At 46.3% G+C, this 27,832-nt stretch overlaps 1 protein-coding gene across 19 annotated transcripts in view; it reads left to right on the top strand.

The window, feature by feature from the left end:
* The window catches only part of MSI2 (musashi RNA binding protein 2), a 431,033-nt gene that overhangs the window by 17,208 nt on the left and 385,993 nt on the right, over positions 1 to 27,832 (top strand). The window contains exon 5 of one of the 19 annotated variants that reach the window (XM_054256240.2): positions 175 to 11,829. The exons of the other annotated variants lie outside the window; for them this stretch is intronic. Coding sequence (XP_054112215.1) covers positions 11,773 to 11,829 — 57 coding nt within the window. The 5' untranslated portion in view covers positions 175 to 11,772. The remainder of the gene's footprint in view (positions 1 to 174; positions 11,830 to 27,832) is intronic. 19 annotated transcript variants of the gene reach the window in all.

Raw genomic sequence — 27,832 nt, 5'->3', positions numbered from 1 at the left:
ATTCGTTCACAATAGAGAAATCATAAAACCAGCTTGTGAGTGACGTGATGTCATACAGGTGGGGGCCTGAGAATATGGGAAAACAAAGCTGCAAATACAGGCTGGATCCCACCCAGCCCCATCACCCTGCATTTTACTCACTGACTGTCGTTATTTTTATTACTTTCTCTGCAGGTATTCTAGCTGAGGGTTTAAGAACATGGCCTCTGGAACCAGACTTTGAATTCTTGCTCTGCCACTGCAGCTGGGTGACCTTGAGCAAGCTATCTAAATATTCTCGGCCTTGGTTTCATCATCTGTACAATGGAGGTGATGACGGTCTCACCTTCCTGGGGTTGTCACAAGGATTATGGGAGTTCACATCTTAAAGTGCTTAGAACGGTGTCTGCAGCATAAGGAAGTGTATGGGTGTGTAAATTGCGGTGTGGTTAGAAAGGGTTGCGTCCTGTGGCAGGTTGGGGTAAATGCTCCATGTCTGCCTTACGTTGTAGTTGGAGAACTGTAAGTACTGCTGTCTTCTGCCTCATCTTTTTCCTTAGGTCATGTTTGAGACATGCCAAAGAAGACACACACATGGTTGCGTGTTTATGCATATGAGTATACGTGACTTGGGTACAATTATGGTGTGATTCGGATTCAGACACGTGTGTGTTGTAACAAAGTGTGTGGTTTGTTGGCAGCACAGGCTTTGGACTCAGAGGGACCTACTTTTGAAAGCTGACAACTGCCACAAACTCTGTGACTTCAAGAAGGTGCCCCAGCCTTTCTAGGCTTTAATTCTGCACTTAAAAAAAGGAGGAATAATAGAATTGTGGGGATTAAATGAGCCACTATAAATAAGGCACCTGGCGTATGGTGGATACTGACCAAATGTGAATTCTTTTCTTTGTAACCCGCAAAAGAGAATTTTTAAAGCCATCTTGAACATGGGAAAGATACAACGTGTTCTGTTCTTGCTGGTGATGAGAATAGCTGAAGTTAGTTGATAAGTCCTTAGAGGGCTGAGTAGAGAAAAAGCAGACCATGAAAGAGTATGTTGTTATCCTTCATCTCCACGCCAAAGGGCTGTTTTAGCAAGCTTCATTTCACAAAACCCACATTTTCGAGGGCAGGGAAATCATTTCAGTTAGTCAGGAACCTTAGATGGTGTCCCCAGCCTTTGAAGATGCCTTTGTTCCTTTGACACTTGGTGAGAACTGGGAACACAGGGCTGGATGGTCCAAGAGGAGGGAGTAACTTCACAGACATGAAAGAGCCCCAGCTAGGAGGGAGTGAGGGAGAACCTTGGGATTGGGGGCAAGGGTTACTTTTTCATAGAACCTTTTGCTTGGGCATACAGAGTATTAGGTTTTGAACTACAAACCCATGAGCCCTGTCCTGTGAGTGGGAATAAGATTGGTAGAGCTCAGGAAATGAACACTGTTCCCAGCCGTTGGCCTGGGAGATGCTGATGCTCAGACCTATCCTCAGGGCTAGGAAAGCCCCCAGACACCTTAGGGCATCCCCTGTGTGTGGGTCCCCTTCACTTCATGTCTGTTGGGTGGAGTTTACCAGGTATTGCTGGGAACAGGGAACAAAATCATGATTATAAGTGGATCCTGGGCAGGGGATGTGGAGCGTGTGAACGTTAGTGTATAGAGGGTGGAAAGGGAAGGATAGAAGGGGTGGCGGGGAGGAGGGAAATAGCAGTAGATTACATTGACTAATTATAGGGAAAAAGCCATATTTGCTGCTCCATTAAGGGATCACTAGGCTATGAAGCAGTTTATTGTAATTAATGCAGAAACAGCAAATAAGTGTTGAGTTTGGAGTGGAGGGTCTCCAGGAGCCCCTCCCTCCTTCAGTTCTCTGGGCTCACTGTCCCCCTCCCCTCCCTCAAATTCATTATCCCCCAGAGAGACAGAGTCTTGGGGGACCATCTTTTTGGGAAGGGCTGCATAACACAGTCTTTGGCCAGTTTTCGTCTGGTTTATTTTGACAAGGAAGGATGATCTTTTACCTGATCTCTTTCAGAAGCTTCTGCAGGGGTTTTTACGTTTTCTAAGGCTGAAGGAGGAGGGACAAACCCGTGTCATCATTGCTATTCTTGCCACAATCATTTTAATTTCAGCACATGAAAGTGGCAGGTTACACATCCAAGTCCATCGAGTTATGGGCCGTACGGAGTTGTGATTGCTTTCCTTGATGATTTCTTGTTCAAATCAGCAGTGCTCTTAATTTTCCAGATGAAGTAAAAAGAAAATTGGAGATTCCCCTCCCGCCCGGCGTCTCTTCATCCAAGGTTTTCTGAGCATGACTCTGATTTGGAGGGTTAATATTAATTAGGAGCCAGTTTAGACCTCGGTTGCTTGATGAGGTAGCTTCAACTGTTGTCACGAATGTGGCTGGCTCCTTTTTGCATGTGTCTGCTTTTGGTGAAAGTTTCTGGATTTAAAAGCCGAAAGAAGAAATATGCAGAGAAAGATAGAGGAGGGACCAATTACCAAAGAAGTGCAAAGCATTCTCCTAGAACTTGAGGGAGGAATGAGAGCCTGGGTGGGTGTGGGTTCTGAGCTGCTACCTTCCCCAGCTTGCGGCCGCTGCTGTTTGCCTTAGTTTCCTTTGTTGTAAGGGAAGGTCATCTCTCTAGCTTCCTAAAAGGGGCATGACTCACTTCCTTGGTTTCCAAATTGGGTGATGCTTGAATTTCTCTGAGGCAAGTCCCTGATGAATGCCAGGTAATGAAGGCACCTCATTTTTGTGCTGAGGCTCAAGGTTCCCTGGCTCCTGTGTTTTCCCAGAGCTGACCCGGTCTCCTGGGGGACTGTGGCAGAAAGGATGAGGCCAGAGAGAGTGAATGAGCCCCACCGCACAGTCAGGAGAAAGGAGACCTGGAGATGAAGGGACCTGTTCTTAGCTTGCATCATGTTAGGGATCTTTTTTCTGTGGACTGGGGTTTTGGGTTGGTTTTCTTTTCTTTCTTTCTTTTTTTTTTTTTTTGAGATGCAATTTCTCTCCAGCCCAGGTTGGAGTGCAGTGGCACAATCTGGACACCCTGCAACCTCTGCCTCCTGGGTTCAAGTGATTCTCTTGCCTCAGCCTTCTGAGTGGCTAGGATTACAGGCGCCCTACACCATGCCCAGCTGATTTTTTTGTATTTTTAGTAGAGGTGGGGTTTCACTTGTTGGTCAGGCTGGTCTCGAACTCCTGACCTCAAGTGACCCACCCACCTCAACCTCCCAAAAGGATTATAGGCATAAGCCACTGCACCTGGCCTGGTTTTCATTTTGACAGGGTGGTTTGGGGCATGAGGCAGTATACAGCAGACCATGGGTATGAACGTTCCAGGCCCAGCCTAGAAGTGACTTCTGCCTCCTGGTCTCTTAGCCCAGTGCTGATGTGCTGAACGTGACCCCAGGCACATTGCCTTGCAGCTCCTTGTTTCAATTTCCCCAAAGATGGGGGGAAGAATGAGGGCATGTTGGGGAAAGCAGTGGTGATTAGGGCTTAAGAGATGAGGCTTAGGAGGCAGGCAGTCTTAGGGTTTCTTTCTGGCCTAATAATTTCCTAGCTGCTTGACCTTGGGGAGTTCACTTAACTTTGCTAGTTCTCAATCTCCTGATATGTAAAATGGGATGATACGATATGAGCATCTACCTGACAGGATTGTTGTAATATTTACAGTAGACAGTGTTCATAAAGTACTGAGCACAGTGTCTGGGAGGTGGCTAGCACTTTATTCCTGGGTGCTACTTTTACTGTTAAGAACTCCATAGTGATTTGACCAGTGGGTTCTGAGAGTTGAACTGAGTCTCGGACTAGATGGGGCCTCATCAAGAAAACATTTGAGGCTAGATGTGGTGGCTCACGCCTGCCCTCTGAGAGGTGGAGGTGGGAGGACTGATTGAGGCCAGGAGTTGGATACCAGCCTGGGCAACATAGTGAGACCCTGTCTCTACAGAAAATCCAAAAATTAGCTAGGTGAGGTGGTACATGCCTGTCGTCCTAGCTACTCAGGAGGTTGAAGTGGGAGGATCTCTTGAGCCCAGGAGGTTGAGGCTGCAGGGAGCTATTATCACGTCACTGTACTCCAGCCTGGGCAACAGGGCAAGACCTGCCTCTTAAAGAAAAATAAAGAAAACATTTGAGCTCCACAGGTTGACATTCAGATTTGAACAGTTTCCCACAGAGGGAGAATTGCTGCAAAAGAGGCAAGGCCTGCCCAAATGCATGGTCTGGAACTTAGGCGATGAAGTGCCCTGCACCATCCAGCTTCGAGGAGATGGGGACTGGGGTTTCCCCTTGCTTGACATTAACCACTTCACTGCAGGAGACGGGAAGGAGGGACAAGAGGAGGACCGATCCCCAAGGAACACGGAGACCCACATTAGGTTTTGGAATGCACGCCTGGTACTATCTGAAATTTAAGTCTTGCTTGACTGAGGCAGAGCAGATCAAAGGCCGTTTGCTGTTTCAGAGTGTTCCTATGTGTGTTTGGCAGACAGTTCTGTCTTTTTATTGCTTCCTTTCCCACTAAGTCGTCTGTCCCCCCACAGCCTCCCACCCCTTGGTGAGATTTTTTTTTTTAATTTTATTTTAAGTTCCGGGATACACGTGCAGGATCTGCAGGTTTGTTACAAGGTAAACATGTGCCATGGTGGTTTGCTGCACCTTTCAACCCATCATCCAGGTATGAAGCCCTCATGCATTCACTGTTGATCATGATGCTCTCCCTCCCGGTGACATGGTTTTAAGTCGGCACCAGCACCTGTTTCTCATGCCTTGTGTGTGCAGGAGGAACTCTGAACTGGGGGCAGGTGCAGGCCCTTTGGCCACTGGGGACTTGGAGCTGTGGATGCCAGTGCTTGTGTGGAGAGCCGGTGTCCATCGGCTGTATCTCAGCTTTCTTTTCAGGCAGACCTATAGGCATTCTAGGTGGGAAAAGCCTTAGCACTTGTGAACTATTATCGTTACTCTCTGGAAGGGAAGGTGGAAGGGGGAATCTATGCCAATGAGCACAACACAGGCCGTGTATAGATACCCGCAAGGTTGCTCGGCATGCTCTTAGGCCTGGAGAAGACAGAATCAGATATTAGCCTGTCCTCTTGCTGCTCTCAGGCTAGCAGGGAGGCAGGTGTACAAACCAGGATGTGAGCTAGAGGGGACTGTGGCCGTGCACAGGAGGGGCACAGAGGGTGGAGCAAGCAGGGCAGGCTTCGCAGAGGAGGCCTCATGAGCTGAATCTTGAGAGAGAGGAGGAGATCCTCCAAGTTGAGGGAACTATGGGAGCAGTTAGCTTGGCTTTTGATGGGTGTAGCACATTGTTCCTTATAGGCTGGGGTGTAATGTGCAGAGGAGAGCAGAGGGAAGATTGATTTGCTCATTATGCAACAAACATCTGGAGCTCCAGTCCTGAACCAGGCCCAAAGCTGGGGAATGGCAACTCAGTCCCTGCTGCCCTTGTGGAGTTGGTGGCTGGCAATGGCACGTTCATTAAACAACTTACTGCATGATTCACTACTTTTCTCTTTTCTTTTCTCTCTCTCTCTTTCTTTCTTTCTTTTTTTTTTTTTTTTTTTTTTCCAAGGTCTTGCTCTGTTTCCCAGGCTGGAGTGCAGTGGCACAATCAAAGCTTACTGCAGCCTTGAATTCTCAGGCTCCAGCAGCTCTCCTGCCTCAGCCTTCCAGGTAGCTAGGACCACAGGCACACATCGCTATGCCTAGCTAGTTTTTTAAAAATTTTTTGTAGAGATGGGTAGCTCGCTTTGTTGCCCGGGCTGGTTGAACTACTGAGCTCAGGTGATCCTCTTGCATTGGGCTTCCAAAGTGTTGGGACTACAGGTGGGAGCCACAGTGCCTGGACTGATTCATGATGAAAGTGTGATTACCATAAATGCTGCAAAGATGCATTGGAGGTTAAAGAGATCACAACAAAAAAACCAGATTTCCTTTGGGTTTTGGGAAGACTTCCTGGAGAAATAGCACAGAGGCTGAGCTTGACGTAGAGAGGGAAATGGCATGGTGCATTTCATGTGCTGAGGAAAGAGAAGGTGGCTGGAATGCAGAGAGTGAAGGGGACAGAGGGGAGAGGTGAGGCCACAGTTGCATTGGGGGGGATAAAAATTCCTATCCTAGGAGGATTGGGGAACCCATCTGTTTAAGAGTTTAAGGGATGAGAAATGATCAGGTTTGCGTTTTGAAAATATCTCTGGGAGTCTACATGGAGAGTGGCTGTGGGTACCCCAGGTAGCTATGGGGGAATCAGATCGTTGCAGCGATCTGCTTGAGGAAGGATGGCTGCTTGGTTGAGTTCTTGGAGGTGGTGATGGAGACCAGCAGATGGGTTTGGGATGCATCTGAGAATTGGAGCATCAGCTTGGTAGTTGGTTAGCTGAGGAGTAGGAAGTGTTAAAGGTGAGAGGCAAATTTGATTTCTCATTGGTGTGGGCAGAGCCCCCAACCCCCACCTCCTGAGATTGGGAGTGTTGGCCCATGAAGGAGACAGGGCAGGTGTGACTGGCTCAGGGGGTTGAGTGTAGCCCCTTGGCTGGAGATTGGCCTACTCTTAATGATGGGCCCCTATTGGTAAACTTGTTTTTGAGCTTGCACTGTGTAGGTATTTATTTATAAATGATATATATATATATATATACTTCTGTACTAAAATAGCATCCTCCTAATCAGGCAAATAATTAAAAACAAAATAGGATGAGAAAAAAAGCTAAGCACCCATAAAAATTTTCATCTTTTTTTTCCCAAACTTTACCATGGGGACCATTGCTTTAGGCCATGGGGAGCCCTTAATGAGTTTTAGGGTGGCGATGGCCAGTCAGATGGGTGTTGGGGAAAGAGCACTCTGCAATCCAGGGTCTCTCCGGTGAGTTCTGCCCAGGCCAGGGACCCAAGGGAGAGGTGCCCATGCAGTCTTGTCATGTGTGGCCTGGTAAGTCAGGGACGTGAAATTGTGGCATAATTACTATCCCCCCAGAAGTGATATTGGCAATATCGTAACAGGTGTGTGAGGGCTTATTGGTGTTTGATGTTTGCTAGTTTGTGTGTGCTCAACCCACGGGAAGAAGTGGCAAGGCCTGCTCCCCTGTGGTCCAGCAGGTTCCTGTCTAGAGGGCTGAAGGCTGTACTTAGCCAGGGAGAGCCAGATCTGTAGAGAGCATCATGTGGGGATACAGTGCCCGTTCTCAGCACCTCCACTACTTGCAATGCCATCAGCAGCCAATTCTGAGCCCGTGTGGGCTACTCTTCTCCTTTTTTCTGGTGGATTGATAATAATACTTCCCTACTGAACTCCAAAGACTGAAAATGATGCAAAGTGAATTGTTTCTATCTTTGAAATCCAAACGTTTCTCTTCGTTCACTCTCCAAATCCCTTCTAGCAAATTGGTATCGCCGCTCTCCCTCCGTCCCTGGGTTCTCGGAGGCTAATTCCGTTCCAGCTCGCTCCATTTAGCTCTTTCTTCGAGCAGAACCCAAGCTAGAATCCTGCCTTCCAGAGAATGCTTTAAAAAGCCTTGTTTCCCAATATACTGCGTTTCAGTTTTCCACGAGTGCAGCCGTGCTTGGGAGAGGCGTACGAGCTGCTTTTACATGTGAGAGGTGAGCAAATCAAAGGTGAGCCCGTTCTGCCTCAGTGAGGCCTTTTGTGTAAAAAGGACCTTCTGGAGTAAAGCAATCAGGCTGACTGACAACTGCCGAGGCACAGTGCTGCTCTGTGGGATAACTTGGAGAAAAATCAGGGCCAAAACAGACAAAAGGATGTCCAGAAACTGGAGGTGGGGAAGCCTGAGTGAGATCAAACAGCCTGAAAATGTGTCTTCCATCCATTTAGGACTTTGCGGGGACTGAGGTTGGCGGGGCTGGCTGAGGATGTCAACATTTTAAATTTGTCGCTTTGACTTCCCGAGCTTTATCTCCCATGAGATCAAAGCGGAGAGACTAGGAGTTGTCACTGCCGGCTTCAGTTTCAGGCTATGCTGGGGTACCCTTGCTTTATGACCTTGGAGTTTCTTGTCTTTGCTTGGGGTGACGGGTTCATTTCAGACAAGAAGTGACATGTATGTTGTGGTCTTTTATTCAGAGTGGGAGCTCTTAAAAAGACTGGGAAGCAGCTTGGAGGGCCAGTCCCGTATTTTCCAAGGATTCCGGAATCCAGGAATCCAGAAGTTTCTATTTGTTAGCCTTGCTGCTCCTCCAAGGAGCCATCCTGAGGCAGTTTAGTCCTGCATGGAGAGACAAGGCACGGGCCTGAAGAATTCCTGCCCCCTGCTGTATAATAAATCTGATACTAAAATTAGTGCTGGCCTCTCGAGCCATTATTCGTACTGAGATGATAAAGGAGTGTGTGTGTGGCAGGCTTGGCTTTCAGGATTGGAGGAGGTTGCTTTATGTCAGATAAGTGCCCTGGCCTCGAGATCATTATCTTATGGCAGTCTCTCCCCCGTTCCCCTGCTTCCTCTCCTCCTTCTTCTGTTTTGTTAGGGGTAGGAGTAGGTAGGGGTGGATAGAGGAGAAATATTTTAGCTTGTCTTTTGGTTTTGTGTAAGTCTCTGTCACCGTAGGTAGATGTTCCTTGAGAATCTTTCTGAAGGTTTTATAATTGAGTCTTTTACCTCCGCGACAAGATGTTATTCACTTTCTCTAAAGCATTTACTTTATGCTCGGGGTGGGGAGGGGCAAGACTTGTTTTTTCAGGGAAATATGTCTTTAGGAGAGACTTGCTCTCAGGGCAGCTCAGTGGCCAGCTTATGACTCTAATCACTGAGGCGGGATCTGGGCCCCTCGCTGAATGGCCGTCCTCTGGCAGGGCGATTTTGCTTTTAAAATAACCATGTTCACATTTAACAGCAAACGGCTGTGACGAGAGTTGTATTTAATTTCAAATTGCCCATGTCCAGTAACCCCCTGTACCTCTTTAAACAATCAAATGTTTTTAATCTTCCCGCAGCTGTGTTCTCTGTGTGGGGGCTTGGCATTTTTGGAAGAGGAGGGGGCTTCTGTGCCTCCTCTCCACTCCCTTTCTTTTCCCTTTCAAACTCACTGGGACTTCGTGAATTTGCTATTTTGCTAATGGGGGAATCTGGCCAGTAAAGTCTCAGAGTGAGTGCTGGGAAGTTTCTAAGCAGAGGCCGGGCTGGGTCAGTCAGTAATGTCAGCCCCCGGGGCTGAAGTGCTTCCTTTGTGGGCAGAACCCAGAGGCCCTTTGTAACTCTGACCCATTAAAGAGTCCATAACTTTTTCTCCCCATTCCCTGCCTCCAGCTTCAGGGGGGGCTTGATTTGTCTGTTATAATCAGAAACAGATTTTGGGCTCCTGATCCATTATAGATGTGTTTGAGATGGATGCCAAACCTGAAGCCACTTGAGGAGCATGTGAAAATGTGTGTAGATACAAAGGAAAGAAAGGAAGAGAGAGGACGAGGAAAGAAATAGCCACTTCCAAATCCCCCAAACCAGAAACAATCCTGAAATGATAACACATGGGAAAAAAAATCTCCATCCAGGCCCTGAGAAAGCATGGGAGGAGAAAATTTGGCTCCAAAGTCAGCCAAGTTGGTGCTTCGTCTGGGATGAACAGCCCAGTGAAGGAGGTTGAAGGAGTCGGAAGACGCACGTGCGCTCCCAGAAGTGTTTCAGGTGGGGCCTCCCGGGTCCAGGGGCACGTGTATCTCAGGCTCGGAGCTGAGGGTAGCAGGTGGGTGAGGACGCAGAGGGAGCACTCACGTTGTGCCCAGCAGGCCTGTGTTTCTATCCAGAAGACCCTTGGGTTAGGAAATATTGATTGCTTTGTATTTGTAAACAATCTTTAAGGGATCCAGGGCCAACACAAATAGCCAACTTCAGGGGAGTAAGTGTCCTCTCAATAGGGAAGCCCATTGCTCTGATTTTCTGGATCGACATGGCCCCAGATTTATTTTCCTTTTTAATTCCCAAAAGGGGCCCGCTGTGTTGAGCATTGCCCAAGTATTGGTTTCTTTTCATCCCTGTTGAATTTTTTTCCCCTCTTTAATAAAAGAGTCAGCTGAGTTGGCTGTGCTGGGTCCTCCACCCAGTGGTGGTTGTCCTGGGGACGCCTGGCTGCAGGGTTTCAAAGGTGGCCCTCATTTCAGCTGTCCTTGAGGCTCACTCCTGTGTTCCCCCCACCCCGCCTTTCACCCCGCACCCGCCACCTCCCAGAACGTTTGCAGTGCAGCTGCTGGCCCAGAACTCAAACTGATGTGTCTCTCACTCCAAACAAAAAATAAACCTGTGTGCTTTATGTATGTGTTTTAGAGGTGTGCCTGTGTCTTTTTTCTCTTGACAAGTTCATTCCCTGCAGCTGTGCAGTCACAGCGCACTTTGAAATCTGCAGCATATATATATATTTTTAAGTGAGTAAGTATGAAGAGATGGGGAAATGTGGTTTGACTGTAATCCCACATAAAACACTCTGACCCCGATTTTTTAAAAAGTATTTCATTAAAATACTGTAGGAGACTGTTACCGAGAAGAATAAAGTTTCCGAGTTGATGGGATTCTTGTGTCTCCTAGTGTAGGGTTGATTTTCTTTTTACTTTTTTTGGTGGTTACTATGGAGATGAGAAGCTTGGGGCCTAATGGTGTTGTCTGCCCCCAAGGCAGGAGGGCTCGTTGGCACAGGTAGCCTCTGGATCAACCTCAGCCTCATCTGCTGGGGATGGGAGTTTAGTTGGCCAGGGGTTTATCCTGTGCCCTCATCAGCTAGAATTAAAATGACCTTTTTTTTTTTTTTTACCTGGGAAGAAACGTTGGTAACAATTTCTCAAAACTATGGAGCTCAGCAGTGATTAGTTTTCAGATTTTCTCTTTCTTTAACCCCTCCCCTTTCTGGAAGCCTTGTAGGAGGAAAGGGGCGGTTCTTCTGTGCGTAGATTGGCTTCGGGTTTCTTAGAATTTTCTTCTTTTCACCTTAAAAAAAATTGTTTGCATCCCTCCTCTTAGATAAGCATCCATCAACATCCCTGTTAGAGCCCAGTGCAGAGGGTACCCTGAGGCACATACATTTCAAGGTTAGATAGCAACAGACTTTCAGAGTAGCCAGTGTTTCAGGGGAGGGAGGGTTCTTCGGGTTCAAGGTTACCCATTTTTCCCCCTGCTAGGAAGAAAGCCTTTTTGTTTTCTTTTGCCGACTTCTTCCAATAGCTTCGAGCAAATAGATTAGCAACCCAGCAGAAACCAAACCAGGGAACAAGTAAAGGGGAAGTCGCAGAGGGCCCTAGGCTGGGGGCTGGCTGCCGCCGAGTAGGCCAGCTTGCGGTTTTCCCTTTTCACGTTGAACTGCATTGTCTCAGGGTTCGCTGGTATTCACAAAATCAGAAAGGAAGGTGGGTGGGAGGGGGCATTTTTCAGGAGAGGCTGGGGTGCCGGGAAAGTATGCCCAGCTGTGTGTTATTAGCAGGCTTCAAATAAAGTTTCTGGAAGGTTCGGGCCCCTACGGTCATGTCTGGGAAGCTTCTGTGTTCTTAGTAGGTGTTTTGAAATCCATGGGATGAAACTGAACGTTTAAAAACAGTTACAGGAACATCTCCCCAAATAGGGATTCCTGAGAATTTCTGTGTACGTGGAACTCTATTTTCCTATCAAGCATCATTATATTTTTAGAAGTGTTTTCTTTTCTTGCCCGTCAGCCGAGCCTCCTACCACTCACTTTCTGTTGTGTAGTTCTGATTTTCTGAATAGATGTTTGGATGATGAGGGGTTATGTTATGTTAAAAAATGCTAAAGAATATGCCTTATCACGTGAATCAATACCTTTTTATTCAACATGGATGGAGTGGGAGTGGAGACCCAGTCTGTTTTATGTAACTACGATCTGACGGCGGTAAGAAAAAGTTCATGCTGTTCGTTTTAGCTAGCCAGCCTCTCTTTCTCTCTTTCCCTCCCTCCCTTCTTTCTTTCTTTTGCCTAATACCTAATTCCTGATCTCATTTCCGGGATTTTGAGAATAATTTTCATGTGCACTGACAGAACTGGTGGTTGTAGTTTCACTTGTTTTTTGACATTAAGGAAACAACAAATAGGTTTTTTTTTTTTTTTCCTCAGACTGAGCACACACTTTTAGTGTTTTAGGGGGAGGCTCTGAAGGTGGTTTGTGGTGATTTAAAAAAAAATTGTCTTTAAAGCTTTTGTCTCTCCTGGAAGCTGTGTGCCCTTGCATTTTCCTCGACGGTTGCTAATAAGAACTGCTGGTCTAAATCAGTGTCTCCGAGCGTCACTGATTCACTAATTGCTCATAATCGAGTCCTGGCTTCCCCCTCCTGCTGAGAGCACTTTTGTTTTCTGCTGTTCTGCAAGGAATTGGACGGATTTCTGGAGTGTTTAAGAGGTAACCAATAAAAGAGTTTGGCGTGCCACTCCTGGTGATTGTGCTTCTAGGAGGTGACCGCGTCACTGGTATCCGGGCTCCATAAACGAGGGGCTGCCTTACCAGTGACCTTTCCCGCCTAAAACCGAAGGCCCCAAGGTCGCTTGTCTGATGGAGAATGTATTTCCTGGCTCACTGTGGGCCTCGACTTAATTTGTTCCTTTCCTAAGGCAAAATGACCTTCCTGTAAACCCGCCCCCCCCCCCCCGCCCCCATTATTATTTATTTATTTTTCTGGTGAACAAACAGAATTAGGAAAGGTGTATTCTTCCAGTAGAGAGCAGGAGGAGGTGGCAGTCGGCTTATGGAAATGCCGAGGTAGGTTTAACCTGATTGCAAAGTGCGGATCCTGCTGGCCAGAGTGTGATGCCCAGACACAAAGCAAAGCCTGGAGAGAGGCTGGCCTGGGGGCCACTGCCTTGCACAGCAGAGTTTTGAAGCCACATTCTGCTTCATTGGATGTTTAAAAAGAAAAAAGAAAGCAACCCCTTTTGTTCCATATTCATCAACTCTGTAGTACCCTACAAATAAATGGTCTCAAAAAGCTTTTTTTTTTTTTTTTTTTTTTTTTTGCTAAACCTTTGTGATAGGACCCTTTCTGAGGGCCCCAAGAGCCCAGGAATGCCTCTTCGCAGTGTTAGTGTGGGAAATGCATGCAGGCCCAAGGAAAGGAAGTGTCAAACTGCTTCCCTCAGTGAACACCAAGCCTGGCAGTGCTGCCCTGTGCGTCTTGGAAGCCCTGTTGGGCCTGAGTTTGGGTACCATCTGATTTGCTGGCCTGGCACCCCTTCCATGGGTCCCTCTTGGGCAGCCTTGGGGAAGGGGTGTGGTGGGGACAGGAGAGTAGTGTGTGTTAGGGGCCGCCTGCATGTGTGGGCAGAGGACTGCCGGGGCTGACCACCCTGACTCGGTCTTGGAATCCTGAATGTTGCCTGTCCGGGGCTTGGTTGGCCGTGTGCTTTTTCCCTGTGGTCGTTAGTTTGTGTTGGGTGTTTGGTTTCTGGTTTGCTTTGGGTGCTGGGACTTTAGCTCAGGGAAAAGGCCTGTGGTGCTTCTCTGCCTTTCGGCTCCTGCATGGGGCATTGGAAAGCCCTTTTCCTGCCTTGTTGAAACCTTTGCATCTGCACACCTAGCCAGCCTGGCAGTCAAATGGATTCCATTGCAGCCCCTGCCTAGAGGGCAGCAGGATGTCTGTTTTGGCTGGTCATGAATGAAATCAGGGTCCTGTGGTGGCAGTGCCATTGTGCATAAGGAGTGGAAGGAACGCACTGGGCCATCTTACCAGAGAGCCCCTCTAGACAGATGTGGTTGGATGATCTGCAGACAGCAGTAGTGAAGAGTGTGGGAGAGCGGGCTGGGGTGACACCAGGAAGAGCAGGAGGAGCTCTGGGAGGATTCTGGGCCTCCTTCTCCTTCATTCTGCCTGGGGTGGGATGTTTGGGAGGAGAGAGGCAATGTGGTGTGCTAGATAGGCCTGTTCTTTGGAGACAGTTCTGGGATTGACTTCTGGCTGTGTGACCTGGCCAAGTGACATAGCTTCTGGAGAGCCTCATGTGTATCATCTGTAAAATGGGGATAGTAAGACTTGGGTGGCGGCTCTGGGAACAGACAGAACTTTCTGTAGAGCATGTAGCACAATTCCTGGCATCTATTAGGTGCTTAGTCAGTGTTGATTATGAAGCCAGCCTGGACCCAGCTGTTGTCGCTGGGACAGGGAGGAGGTTGTGCGGTTACCAAACCCTACACCATTGATTTTGCTGCTTTGGACGGAGAGGCCCAGTGTGCCCTTTAGTCTTCCAGGCTCTGAAAGGTTAGTTGTACCCTCCTGTCTTTCTCTACAGAATCTTCCCCCTAACCCCCCCTGGTGTCTGCTGAACTGAGAGTCCCAGCTTCTCCTGGGTTGTCTTTCTTTCCTCTGGTTTCTGCCTGAGAGCACCGTGCACCAGAGACCAAGGGAGGTTGACTGTCATCAGCGCAGACCCTTGGCTCTTCGCTGAGGGTGGATCCCAGCGTCTAGATGATAGATGGTGCCGCTTTGGTTTCTAATTCTTGCTTAATTTAGAGAGGTGCTGGAAGCGAGTGGTGTTGGAGGGAACGGAGGCCGTGGGAAGGCTCTGTGAGTGTGAGCATTTGATTACCTTCGGTGCTCTAGGCCAGGGGTTCACAACCTTGGCACTGCTGACATTTGGGGCCAGATCATTCTCTGTTAACGGGGGTGGAGGTTGGGGAAGTGGGGTGCATTGGAGTGCATTGTATCTTGGTGGGATGTTTAGCGGCATCCCTGTCTTCTACCCACTAGATGCCAGTAGCAATCCCTCTCTGGTTGTGACTACTAGCAATTGCCACATGTCTCTTGGGGGACACAGTCACCCTTAGATGAGGGTCATTGGTCTAGCACTGTAGGTCACTTCTCTATAAGAAGGGGAAATATTTGTGTGTGTTCTGAGGTTCTGTTCCGCATGGATTGGAACCTGGACAATGAAATATTCATGAAATTCAAGAGCAGGAAAGTGCCTGGAGAGATCACCTGGTCCAGGCTCCAGCCTCCTACAGGTGGCTAGCCCCATGGCCTGGGTTTGATTTCCATGGTCCCTGCTGGTCTTCTTTTTCGGTTAAGTGAAAGGGCAGGGAGAAGGGACATTTCCACCCAGGCCACTGTCTCTATGGAGCTTTTCAGAGTGGGAGCTTCTTTCAGCAGAATGACTCTGCACTCCTGGGCTCTTGGCCGTCCTGTGTTTGGGCCTCTGGGAGCTTGGTTGCAAGCTCACAAGTATGATCAACTCTCCCATCCCCGGCACACACAAATGTGTCACTCAGAGGAACTAGCTTTTCTGCATGGACTGAATGGACTTTTATTTGAAATGAATTCATTAAAAAAAAAAAGTTTCTCTTGCCAGGACTCTGGTGTCCTCTCTCTTCCCTTTTATTTCTCTCTCTCGTCTGTAAGACGAGCCTGGAAGGAGCCGTCTGGGGGGATTAGTTGGCCACGGATTTTTTTCTAGGCCCTGATTAAAGGTAAATTATCAGCTGAAAGTTGGAGGTTACTGCTGTGCTTGTAAAAGTCAGTTGTGTGCCATAAAGTCCATCACAGCTCCCTTGGTGAGAAGGAGGAGGCCATGAAACACTCAGTGATGCTAGTTCGGCTCCCGGCGATTTGGCTCCCCTGCTGCGGGAGTGCTGCCTGACAACCCTGTGCTCCCTGCTCTTGTGAGAAGCTCACTGGATCGGATCAGTGAGAAGCTCAGAGACAGAAGCTACCTATTGCCAGCAAGTTGGCACGAAGTAGTTTTAGATGTGGGACTTAGAAGCAGATGGCTTTATAGGCTAGAAGTGGAGCCCATGATGTCTTGGTGACTTTTCCCTCTCTTTTGCTTAGGACCAAAGATGGTGGCTGTCCAGTTGGAGAGGGGTGGGGAGTCTGGCCTCGGAGAGGCAGTATAGCCCAGTTGAGCGCATGAAGGCAGGGACCAGACTGCCTTGCCACTTACAGAGATGGGATGTGGGCTAGTTATTTAATCTCTCTGGGCCTCAGTTTTCTCATCTGTAACATGGGGATGAGAATAATAATACTAACTCTGGGATTGTTTTGAGAAATTAGTGGAAGAAAAGGGCTGAGCCTAGAGCCTGGCCAGGGGTAAGGAAGTCGTTCTTAATTATATTATCATTGGTTATACTATTCTTTTTAATTTTTTTAGTTTTTCTTTTTAGAGATGGAGTCTCCCTCTGGCACCCAGGCTGAAGTGCAGTGATGTGATCATAACTCACTGTACCCTCCAATCCTTAGACTCAAGCAGTCCTCCCACTTCAGCCTCCCAAGTAGCTGGCACTGTGGGCATATGCCACCATGCCCATCTCATTTTAAAATTTTTTTAGAGATGGGGTCTTGCTATGTTGCCCAGGTGTAGGTCTCCAATTCCTAGCTCCAAGTGATCCTCCTGCCTTGGCCTCTCAAATGTTGGGATTACGAGTGTGAACTATTGTCCCTGGCCTGGTTATATTATTCTATAATGGATGGTTAGCCTGGTTCCTGAGGCTTTGGGAAAGTGGTTCTCAGACTTGACTATTCAGAAAAATCAGGTGAACCCATTTCTGGGCATGTTGAAATCGGAGTCTCAGTTGTGGGGCCTGGGACTCAGTGTTGAATGTCTCAGGTGGTAATATTGCATGGAGCCTGCATATAACCTGGTGACTCCTTCAATGGCAGTGTTGTTCAGATTCTTTTTTTTTTTTTTTGAGACCAAATGTTACTCTGTCACCCAGGCTGGAATGCAATGGTGTGATCTCAGCTTACTGCAGCCTCCACCTCCTGGGTTCAAGTAACTCTCCTGCTTCAGCTTCCCGAGTAGCTGCAATTACAGGCTAGCGCCACAACGCCCGGCTAATTTTTTGTGTTTTTAGTAGAGACAGGGTTTCACCATGTTGGCCAGGCTGGTCTTGAACTTCTGACCTCAGGTGATCCTCCTGCCTCGGCCTCCTAAAGTGCTGGGATTACAGGCGTGAGCTACTGGGCCCAGTACCTATCAGATTCTTAAAGAATGAAGGGCCCCAGTGCCATCACAGGGAGAAGTGTCTTCCACCTTGGATTATCTGGGAAACAGCTCTACCCATGCTGGGGTGCCTGATTTGGGCCCTGCGTCAGTGTGCTGGGTGTAGACGCCTGTGAGGTGTATCCCATACTCAGTTCTGCTGGCGAGAGCTGTGGGCCTGTTTTGCAGGTTGTGCCGTTTCAGTGGGTAACTGGTGTGTGTGTGCATGCGTGCAAAAGAAAACATCAAAATGTTTGGGGAGTGTTTTAGGAAAATAGCAAGGAGCAGATTGCCAAGATTCGCTTATATGTTTCTTTCTCTTTCCTTTTCGCTGTGTACATGTGTGATCAGCATCCCGGAGCGTTCTGAAATACAGCTTTGGCTTTTCTTACTCCAACTGTTCTTCCTTACAGCAGAGAGGATACAATTCAGCACCAATAATACCGAGCAATAAATAACCCAGAGAAGATGAATAGCCTTGTGTGGTGGTAAATTAAAGTTGATTTATTGCACATAATATATACAGGTGCTCCTAATGTAATTAAGCAGCGAGGCTTTTAATGTTGCAGAATCTGAAAGAAGACCCAAGAAAATTGGGTCTTAATAAGGCTTATTGAAATACCAGCTAGACATGCTGCTTAGTACCATTAGGGGATGCTGAAAGATGGATCGACTCTGCTGCTTTTTCTTATGTGTGGAGATGACACACCTGACCTGTTGTCAGCAGGGCCCACACTTGAATTGTTTTCCCTATAGTAGGACTGGATTGTGTTGAGCTGTCAGTATGACCTGGCCTTGTCCCTGTTGTGACCGGAAGTTAAGTGGCTGGCTGTTGAATAGGTTTTTTCTGAGTGAAGAATGGGGGAGCTGGAACTGAAGACCCCACCGTCTACGGCCAGACCACCCCGAAAGTGCCTGATCTTGTCTGAAGACCTCAGCCTCATTCTCCCCTGCCATTCTAACGAAACAGCCCAGGCAGGAGAGGGTTTGTTCATGGAGTGAACTCATCGATTGAGCCTTTACCATAGGCAGAGTGCTGTGTTGGAGCTGGGGAGACAGGGATGAAAACAAAAGCTAGGCAGTCCCACTCCTCAAGAGGGCTCTTGGGCAAGATCTGCGTGAAAATGCAGGATGATAGAGGGGGGGATGCATTCACGGAGAAGGTCCAGTGGATTGGTGGCTGGGGAGACCCTTGGACAGCTGCTTGGGGGAAGGGGCTAGAAGGGGAGGGGAGGCTGGCCAGGTGGTTTAGGGGCAAGAGCAGGAAAAGTTTTACATTCCGCTCAAGAGATAGAAACTGCCTGAAGGCAGTCTGGAATCCTGGCAGCTTAGGAGCTAGGGCAGAATTACATTTATATTTTAGAGAGAACATTTTTGGCAGTGTTGTGGATCATGGACTGGGGGAGACCAGGTAGCTGAGAGAACAGGGCCTGGGCAAGAGCAGGGGCAGAGTGAGTTTGAAAGGGGGAGGGGTGAGAGGTAAAATCTCTCATGTGTTTTAGACCTGGTGACTCCAGTGGGGTGGAGTCGTGGGGGTACTTGGAGGAAGAAGGTTGGATTCGTGAGCAGTCCAGTGTTTCCATCAGAACCCCTCAGGGGTACTTGTTAGAAATGGAGGTTGGTGGGGGGGTCCCAACCAGTTGATAGGGTGCCTGGACATCTATGACTGTAACCAGGTCCCCAGAGGATGCTGAGGCCTGGGAACCTTGGTCTCACCTGGAGAGGCAGCTCCACGGTGCTTTGGGAGCCAGCGAGTCATTTCAAAAAGTGTTAGGAGGGCAAGGAGCCTATTTGGGGCCAGGGTGGATGGAAGAGTTCTGCAGCCTTTCGGTGAGTTGCTTTCGGGGCTTAAGACTTTGGTTGCCGAAGGAAGTACAAATGTCCAGTGACCCTCCGAGGCCCTCCCTCTTTCACAGGTATGCTCCACCCGCTAGACGAAAACCTGACTTCTGGAGTAAGATATGTCAAGGAGAGAGAATTCTTCCTAGTATCAAAGGTGTCAGAAAAAGACCCTTTTAAGTAGTAAGCTGATCTTCTGAACCAATAAATAAGATAGTGTTTTTTTTCTTTTGTAGAGGTCATCTGTTGTAAAACTGAGAACATTTGAAGAATTTACTGCATTGGCTCATTAAGGTTAAAAAAAAAGTCAGTCTACTAGGTTAGCAGTACCCAGTGCCCATGGTTTTCATAGCCACCCCCCGGGTGAACTGAGAATGGTGTTTGCTCCAGAGCCTGGGGTCACAGGTGAGGCTGGGGAGAGACTCAGGGCACTACTGTTGGAACGGCCTTCACATGACTTGTCCTGCTTCCGGCTTGGTGTATGAAACCACCAAGAGGTATGTGCAGCTTGCATTCCAGCATGGGAGGCAGGGGTGCTCCTGGACCCGTGGGGCCGTCGGGTTGAGGCCTGCCCCGAACTCCTGGGCACTGCAGTCCTGACGTGGAGCGCTTCCTTCCAGCTCCGCCTCCTCCTCACACTGCAACACAGCTTTGGCTGTACCTTGCCATTACTTATTTGCAGAATTAGAAAAGGCTCAATTATCTGATCTTAATTTTTTCCTGGATATATAGCACATCCTCTGAATATGTAATCAGTGCTTTTATTGCCTTTTTTTTTTTGAGATGGAGTTTTGCTCTTCTTGCCCAGGCTGGAGTGCAATGGTGCGATCTCAGCTCACTGCAACCTTCCCCTCCTGGGTTCAAGTGATTCTCCTGCCTCAGCCTCCCGACTAACTGGAATTGCAGGCATGTGCCACCATGCCCAGCGAATTTTGTATGTTTAGTAGAGACGGGGTTTCTCCATGTTGGTAAGGCTGATCTCGAACTCCTTACCTCAGGTGATCTGCTTGCCTCAGCCTCCCAAAGTGCTGGGATTACTGCATTTGGCTTGTATTTTTATTTTTTCTTAAAGGAATAGGGGATGTTAGATGTTGTAGTTGGATAGGCAATGCGTGTTTACTTTTTCTGAGGCTTTTCAGGGAACTGAAAAAAGTTCCTGTGTCACCTTTGAGTGTGTTTGTGCATCTCTGTGTTACTGTCTCTCCAGGGTAGTGTGGGATTTAGAGGAGGGGGGCTGGAGGGGACCCTGCAGATGTTCCTGCACAAGGCTTCCGGGGGTGGTGGACGTGTTTAATTTTTACAGAATGAATCTTGGACACGGGAGGACCTGGCTCTGACCAGCCACAAACTGGATATTTGTTTGACCTTTTTATTCTAGTCAGTGGGAAGAGATCCGGTGCCTCCTTTATCATAAATCTTGCCTTGTTGTTTGCTCCAGTACAGCACTTCATTTGGGTGCTGTTTGAGCATCTGGCTTTCATTTTTAAGTGCTGGCAGGTGCAGGGGCAGGCATATCTCAGGGGGCCATGGCAGATGAACTAGATATGGCAAAAGCAGGCGTGGTGCTGTTGGGGGTGAGTTTTACGGGAGAAGAAGGAGTTGAGCTTGTTCTTGGGCAACTCTTTGCCTTCCTGCTGATGTTATGCAAAGATCAACTCCAAGGGGAGTTGAAGACGTGAGTTTGAATTGTCTAGAACTTGATTGGTAACCTCTCAGGGTAGTGCCAGCTTCTGGACCAGTGCGGTTCTCCTCCTTCCCTGCCTCTCACCCCTTTAAGATGAGTCGTCTTGTCTCTGACCCATCCTACAACAGCCACAAGTCAGTCGATCCTGTCTTTGTGCTCCCGAAGGACTTGGCGACTTGGCTAACAAGGACACATTTGTTAGTTCATTTCCTCATCCATTATTCATGCAGCTAGAGGTAATTAGCATTTAGTAATGTGGTTTCTGGGGTAGTTGAGTTGGGTTCATTCATTGAACAAACATTTGTTGATCCCCTGCTCTGGGTTGGGTGCAGGCCAGGGGGCTAGGGTTACAGAGATGGGGAAAGGGCCTCATTTGCCTTTGAGTGTGCATCTGTTTGGGGAGGCGCATGTGATCAGCAGGTGAAGGATGCTGACGGTGTTACAGGAAAACCAAGCGGGGAGTCAGTGCTGGGGAGAGCCAGGGAAGGCTTCATAGAGGAAGTGACATTTGGCTTGGGCCTTGAAGAGTGAACAGGAAAGAATTGGGGTTGGGAGGGAATGTGCCCACCATCCAGGGCAAACTGGGTCCTGGGGTTTTTGTGTCTGTTGATGGATGGTCATGTGTCTTTCTGTGCGGCGTCACTTCTTTCCCCAAGCCTCTGTCACTCAAGAGAATTCATAAACCTCCTGCCTAGCATCTGGTGGCCCTGCAGCCCTGCTTGCTTAGGAGATGGCTGACAGTTGGCAAGGAGCGGAGCTTGAAGGGTGCTGGTGAGTCATCAGGTTCCCTATGGCTAAAAAGAGAGCATACTTCAAAGCCCAGAGCATATCAAAGGTGGGTGGTGTCACTCGTGTCACACCCACTGAGCATTTTACACAAATAACCCAGTTTCTGACTCTGCAGCAAAAAGTTGGTCAGCTTTTGGGGATTTTTTTTTTTTTTGGCAAGTGGGGTAGGTTGAGAAGCATTGTTCATGGAAATAGGCTAAGTTGAAATAGATTCTATCTGTTAAGGAATAGACTAATAGCCATTAAGGTGGTGGATGTGCCATGTGTCTCTCTTCTTTAAACTCCGTTTTTCTTTGTTCTAGCCAATGTTTTATTGCTGATATGAATCACTTGAGGGGCTGGGAGGGAGAAAGGAAAGGGTTTCTGTATAAACAGCTGTCTTGCTGATTCAATCTACAAAGTGGATTTTATAGCTAAAGTATTTGTTCTTGCTTTAAAATGCCAAAACAGCACTGTCATTTCCTCAGCAAAAAGAAGGGTCTTTGAGAATATGGGGCTTTCTGCTCCCATCACAAATCTTTGCGATGGGGGAGAGGAGGAAGGAATTCCATAGAAGTTTTCTTTGAACTAATCTTTCTAAAAGAATCTCATGCTCAGAGGAGAAGAATTTTCTTTACAAAGTTTGAGTTATCAGTTCATGTAGCCATGTAGCGTTCCCTTTTTTTTTTTTCTGCTTTACTACATGTTCTGGTTTAAAAAAATAATAATAATCCTCTCTGGTCATCACAGCTGACTACCTGCTTAATGTTTGCATGTAGATATTTCATTTTCTTTTTTTATGCAAGATTTCATCATTGCACGATCTGAGAAAGTTGGTTGCCCTGAGATTATTAATAAATTGAGACAGTTAATGGTGTGTGACTTAGAACATATATTTAAAAACAAGTTGGAATAGAAATAGGTCTTTTACAAAATTAATTTTTTGTTAGGCTCCTCTCTTGAGCATTTTTGTTTGAAGCCGGCTGGCTTTGTAGTGTTCATATATGGCCGATTGCAATTAACATAAATTACTTTTAAATACCAGTTAGTTGCTGTGGAGAGAGGCCAGGGTAGTAGCTGCTTATGGTGGGTTAAGAGGTTTGGTCATTGTCTGGGTTTTTATCTCACTGTAGATCAAATTCTGTTCCCTTTGGAGGCCAGAAGATCATGTCAGAGATTGCTTTCTTTGATGATAGGGAAAAGGATTAAGTCTTTGCCCAGAGTACCAGTACTTACTAAGGAAGAATAAATAATCATAGAATGTTTGCATATTTAAAAACAAATAATATTAAAATGCAATACATGTCCTGGATTGGATCCTGGAATGAAAAAAAGACATCAGTAAAAAACGTTGATGAAATCCCAATAAAACATGTAGTTTAGTTAATAGTCTGAATCAGTGTTAATTTCTCAGTTTGGTCAATGCATCATAGTTATGTAAGATATGAACATTAGGGAAAGCTGCATGAAGGGTATGGGGGAACTCTAAGCTATCTTTGCATTTCTTCTGTCATTCAAAAATTATTTTGAAATATTAAGGGTTTTTGTTTTTTTTTTTTGAGATGGAATCTCGCTCTGTCGCCCAGGCTGGAGTGCAGTGGCGTGATCTCTGCTTACTGCAACCTCCGTCTCCCAGATTCAAGTGATTCTCCTGTCTCAGCCTCCTGAGTAGCTGGGACTACAGGCGCTTGCCATCACGACCAGCTAATTTTTGTATTTTTAGTAGAGACTGGGTTTCACACATTGATCAGGCTGGTCTTGAACTCTTAACCTCGTGATCTGCCCTCCTTGGCCTCCCACAGTGTTGGGATTACAGGTGAGAGCTACCGCGCCTGGCCCAGTTTTTTTTTTTTTTTTTTAACTATATTTGTAATATTGCTTTTGACTTGGTTGAGATTATACAGGCATACCTTGGAGATATTGCAGGTTCAGTTTCAGATCATTGCAATAAAGTGAATATTGCAATAAAGCTAATCAGATTTTTTTGTATCTCAGTGCATATAAAAGTTATGTTTACACTACCCTGTAGTCTATTAAATGTGCAATACATTATGCCTAAAAACACAATGTGCATGCCTCAGTTAAAAACAACTTTTGCTAAAAAAAAAAATGCTGACAAAAATCTGAGCCTTTAGCAAGGCATAGTCTTTTTTGCTGGTGGAGGGTCTTGCCTCGATGGTGATGGCTGCTCACTGATCAGGGTGGTGGTTACAGACGGTTGGGGTGGTTGTGGCAATTTCTTTAAAATAAGACAACGATGATGTTTACTGCATTGATTGACTCTTCCTGTCACAGAATATTTCTCTGCAGCATGTGATGCTGTTTGATAGCATTTTACCCACCGTAGAACTTCTTTCAAGATTGAGGTCAGTCTTCTCAAACCCTGTAGCTGCTTTATCACCTAATTTTAGGTAAAATTCTTAATCCTTTGTTATCTTTCCAACAACATGCACATCTTTGCCCAGGAGTAGATTCCGTCTTAGAAATTACTTGCTTTGCTCATCCATAAGAAGCAACTCATCCTTCAAGTTTTATCATGAGATTGCCGCAATTCAATCACATCTTAGGCTTGGCTTCTAGTTCCCTTGCTCTTTCCACCACATCTGCAGTTATTTCCTGCACTGAAGTCTTGAACCCCTCAAAATCATGCATAAGGCTTGGCATCAACTTCTTCTAATCTCCTGTTAATGTTGATTTTTTTTTTTTTTTACTTTCTCCCTAAGTCACAAATTTTTTAATGGCATATAGAGTGGTAAATCCTTTTTAGAAGGGTTTCCATTTACTATGTCCAGATTTATAAGAAGAATCACTTACTATCTATGGCAGGTATAGCTTACAAAATGTGTTTCTTAAATTAATTGAAATCATCCCTGATCTATGGTTGCAAAATATTAGTTAGAAGGCATGAAAACAACATTAATCTTCTTGTATACCTCCTTCAGAGCTCTTGGGTGACTAGGTGTGTTGTCAGTGAGCTGTAATGTTTTGAAAGCAATCTTTTTTTCTCAGCAGTAGGTCTCAACAGTGGGCTTAAAATATTCAGTAAACCATACTATAAAGAGATGTGTTATCGGCCAGGTGTGGTGGCTTGCTCTTGTAATCTTAGCACTTTGCGAAGCCAAGGTGGGAGTTTGACACCAGCCTGGCCAACATGATGAAACCCCACTGGTGTGGTGGCGCATGCCTGTAATCCCAGCTACTTGGGAGACTGAGGCAGGAGAATTGCCTGAGCCTGGGAGGTGGAGGCTGCAGTAAGCTGAGATCCTACCACTGCACTCTAGCCTAGGCAACAGAGCAAGACTCTGTCTCAAAAAAATAAATAAATAAATAAAAGAGATGTGCTATCATTCAGGCTTTGTTTTTCAAATTTATAGAGCACAGGCAGAGTAGATTTAGCATAATTCTTAAGGGCCCTAGGAATTTCAGAGTGATAAATGAGGATTGCCTTCAACTTAAAGTCACCAGCTGCATTAGCTCCTAACAAGACAGACCGTCCTTTAAAGCTTTGAAGCCAGACATTGGCTTCTTCCCTCCAGCTATCAAAGTCTTAGATGGCATTTTCTTCCAATAAAAGACTTTTGTGTACATGAGAATATCTGTTGTTGAATGTAGCCACCTTCATCAGTGATCTCGGCTAGATCTTCTGGATAACTTGCTGTGTAGCTTCTACATCAGCACTTGCTGTATTACTTTGCACTTTTATGTTAAACAAATGGCTTCTTTCCTTAAATCTCATCAACCAATTTCTGCTGCTTCCAGTTTTTCTTCTGCATCTCTCAGCTCTCATAGAATTGAAGAGCTAGGGTCTTGCTCTGGGTTCGGCTTTGGCTTAAGGGAATGCTGTGGCTGGTTTGATCTTCTATCCAGATGACTCAGACTTTCTCCATATCAGCAATAAGGCTGTCTTGCTTTCTTATCATTCATGCGTTCACTAGAGTAGCACTTTTAATTTCCTTCAAGAACTTTTCCTGTGCATTAACATCTTGGCTGTATGGTGTAAGAGGCCTGGCGAGGCATTCATCTTTTGAAATGCCTTGCTCACTAAGTTTGAGCCTTCCTAGCTTTTGATTTAAAGTGAGACATGTAACTCCTCCTTTCACTTGAACACATATTGGCCATTATAGGGTTATTGATTGGGCTAATTTCAATATTGTGTCTACAGGCCTGAGGGAAGGGGAAGAGATGAAGGGGAATGGCCTGACAGTGGAGCAGTCCGAACACACACAACATTTATTGATCAAGTTTGCCATCTTAAATGGGTATAATTTGTGGCACCCCAAAACAATTACATCAAAGATCACAGATCATCATTACAGATATAATAATACAAAGTTTGAAATATTTTGAAATGTGACACAGAGACATGAAGTTAGCACACGTGATTGGAAAAATGATGCTGATAGACTTACTCAACCTGGGATTGCCACCAACTTACAATTAGTAAAAAACACAATATTAGCACAGCCCAGTAAAGCAAGGCACAATAAAATGAGGGTGCCTACCTTTGGTTTATGGGCATTCATAGTGATGCACCTCTAGGGAGGGCAGATAATTTCATTGCTGCTTTGGAGGCTGGGAAACTAAGGCCTGCGGGGATGTAGGAAGGCCCTGGCTCCTGGCCTGTCACTTCCTTCGCTCTGTTCATCCCTGCCCTTCCCCACACAGCACCATGGCCCCACACACAGCTTTCCTACCTACATACCCTCCTGAAACTGGAGCCAGCTGATCTCTCCTAAATCCATTGGCCCTCCTTGCCTGAGATGGGTGGCGGGACTTTGGTAACGACGTGCTCTCATTCTCCTCTTAGGACCAGGTAGTGGGATTTAAAAAAAAAATACCGTCTTGTTTGCTCTTGTTCAAGGTATCTTAACTTTTACTTTAGCAGCCGGATTGGAAGCTTCCTGAGGGTTGGAATTTTAGTCTTGCTTGCTTTCTTTTAAAATCCATTTTTAAAACGTTCCCAATTATGTAAATAATGCATGTATATAATAAGCAAATATTAGAGAATTTACAGCATCAAAAGTAAAGGTTTCCCTAGGGCTGCCTTTCCACTACCACCACTGTTAATGAGTTAGAATGTATTTCTCTGTATTTTTTCTGCATATTCTACAAACATGATTTACAAATATGAGGTCCTATTAAACATACCATTTTGCACCTTCCACTGGGAATGCCTCATGAGAGAAGCTTGTTGAAGGAAATGCTGAGTGCCACTTTTAAGATGATGTATTTATGGGTGTTTTTGTTCATTTTCACACTGCTGATAAAGACATACCTGAGACTGGGTAAGTTATAAATAAAAATAGTTTTAATGGACTCACAGTTCCATGTTGCTTGGGGAGCCTCACAATCATGGTGGAAGGTGAAAGGCACATCTTACATGGTGGCAGACAAGAGAGAATAAGGGCAGACAAGAGAGAATGAGTGAGAAGGGAAACTTCTTATAAAACCATCAGATCTCGTGAAACTTACTCACTACCACCAGAACAGTATGGGGGAAACCACCCCCACAATTCAGTTGTCTCCCACTGGGTCCCTCCCACAACATGTAGTTAATTATAAGAGCTACAATTCAAGATGAGATTTGGGTGGGGACACAGCCAAACCATATCAATGAGGCAGGGGACAGAGTGTATTTCTGACTTACTGGATTCTAGGAAGTCTTTGTAAGCTCCTGTTTCTTCTCTGGGAAAGGTGGGACTGTGAGGAGTTCTTAGGCAAGGAGACCTTCCTATTTAATGAAACATTCTGAAAGCTTTATCTGTGCTGTTACAACCCCAGTTACTGATGTGGGGTGGATACAGAGATTTTTCTAGAATAAATCTTGCTTTGTGGTATGGATGTATTCATTTCTCTTTTGGTTTTGTGTCTCCTTGATAGAAGTTTGACTTGACTGGAGGGAAAAAGGTGGTAGTAAGTACCAAGAACCCTAGCAAGTAGATTTCTTTAGAGAGGATGCGCAGTCCCGGGCGGACAGTGATGGTGCTGAGAGGAGTGTATCCTGAGTTTAGTTGAGTTTTCGTTCCCCACATACAAAATATTGAATATATACAGAAACCTGTGAGATCTCCATGTAAGATAGGAATACTCACATAGTCACCATTTGGCTTAGAAGTAGAAGAATATCACCAGTACCTTTGAGGCTGCTGTCTGTTTCTTCCCAGTTTTACCTGGCTGCCTTTTTACCATGTTCGGGTTTGCCTGCTTTTCACTCTTGTATTAGAACACTTTTTTCCATTCATGTGATGTTCGTGGTGTTTATTCATGTCGATGCAGGTAACTGCAGCTTACTTGTTTTCAGTACTGTATTGTGTTCAGTGAATGAAAGGGCCACCCCTTGTCTTTCTCCTTTTAAGGAATATTTGAGTTGCCGAGTTTAAGTTTTTGGCTAGCTCAGACAGTGCTGCAGTGAATATTCATTTTGTTGTTGTTGTTGTTTTTGTTTTCACTGTGAATATTCTTGTATATATCTTCTGGTGTTTATACATGAGTTTACCAGAATATGCATCTAGGAGTGGAATTGCTGAGCCGCAGGGTATCTACAACTTTAGGTGGACTAGAAACGGCAATGCAAAGATCCCCTTCTTTCTGCAGTTGCACCTTTTGTGATACATCGTAGTTTCCATTGCTCTGCATCCTCATA

Source organism: Callithrix jacchus, chromosome 5, assembly GCF_049354715.1.
Source record: "Callithrix jacchus isolate 240 chromosome 5, calJac240_pri, whole genome shotgun sequence".
Classification (NCBI taxonomy): domain Eukaryota; kingdom Metazoa; phylum Chordata; class Mammalia; order Primates; family Cebidae; genus Callithrix; species Callithrix jacchus.
This window is presented reverse-complemented; position numbering and strand designations above follow the sequence as displayed.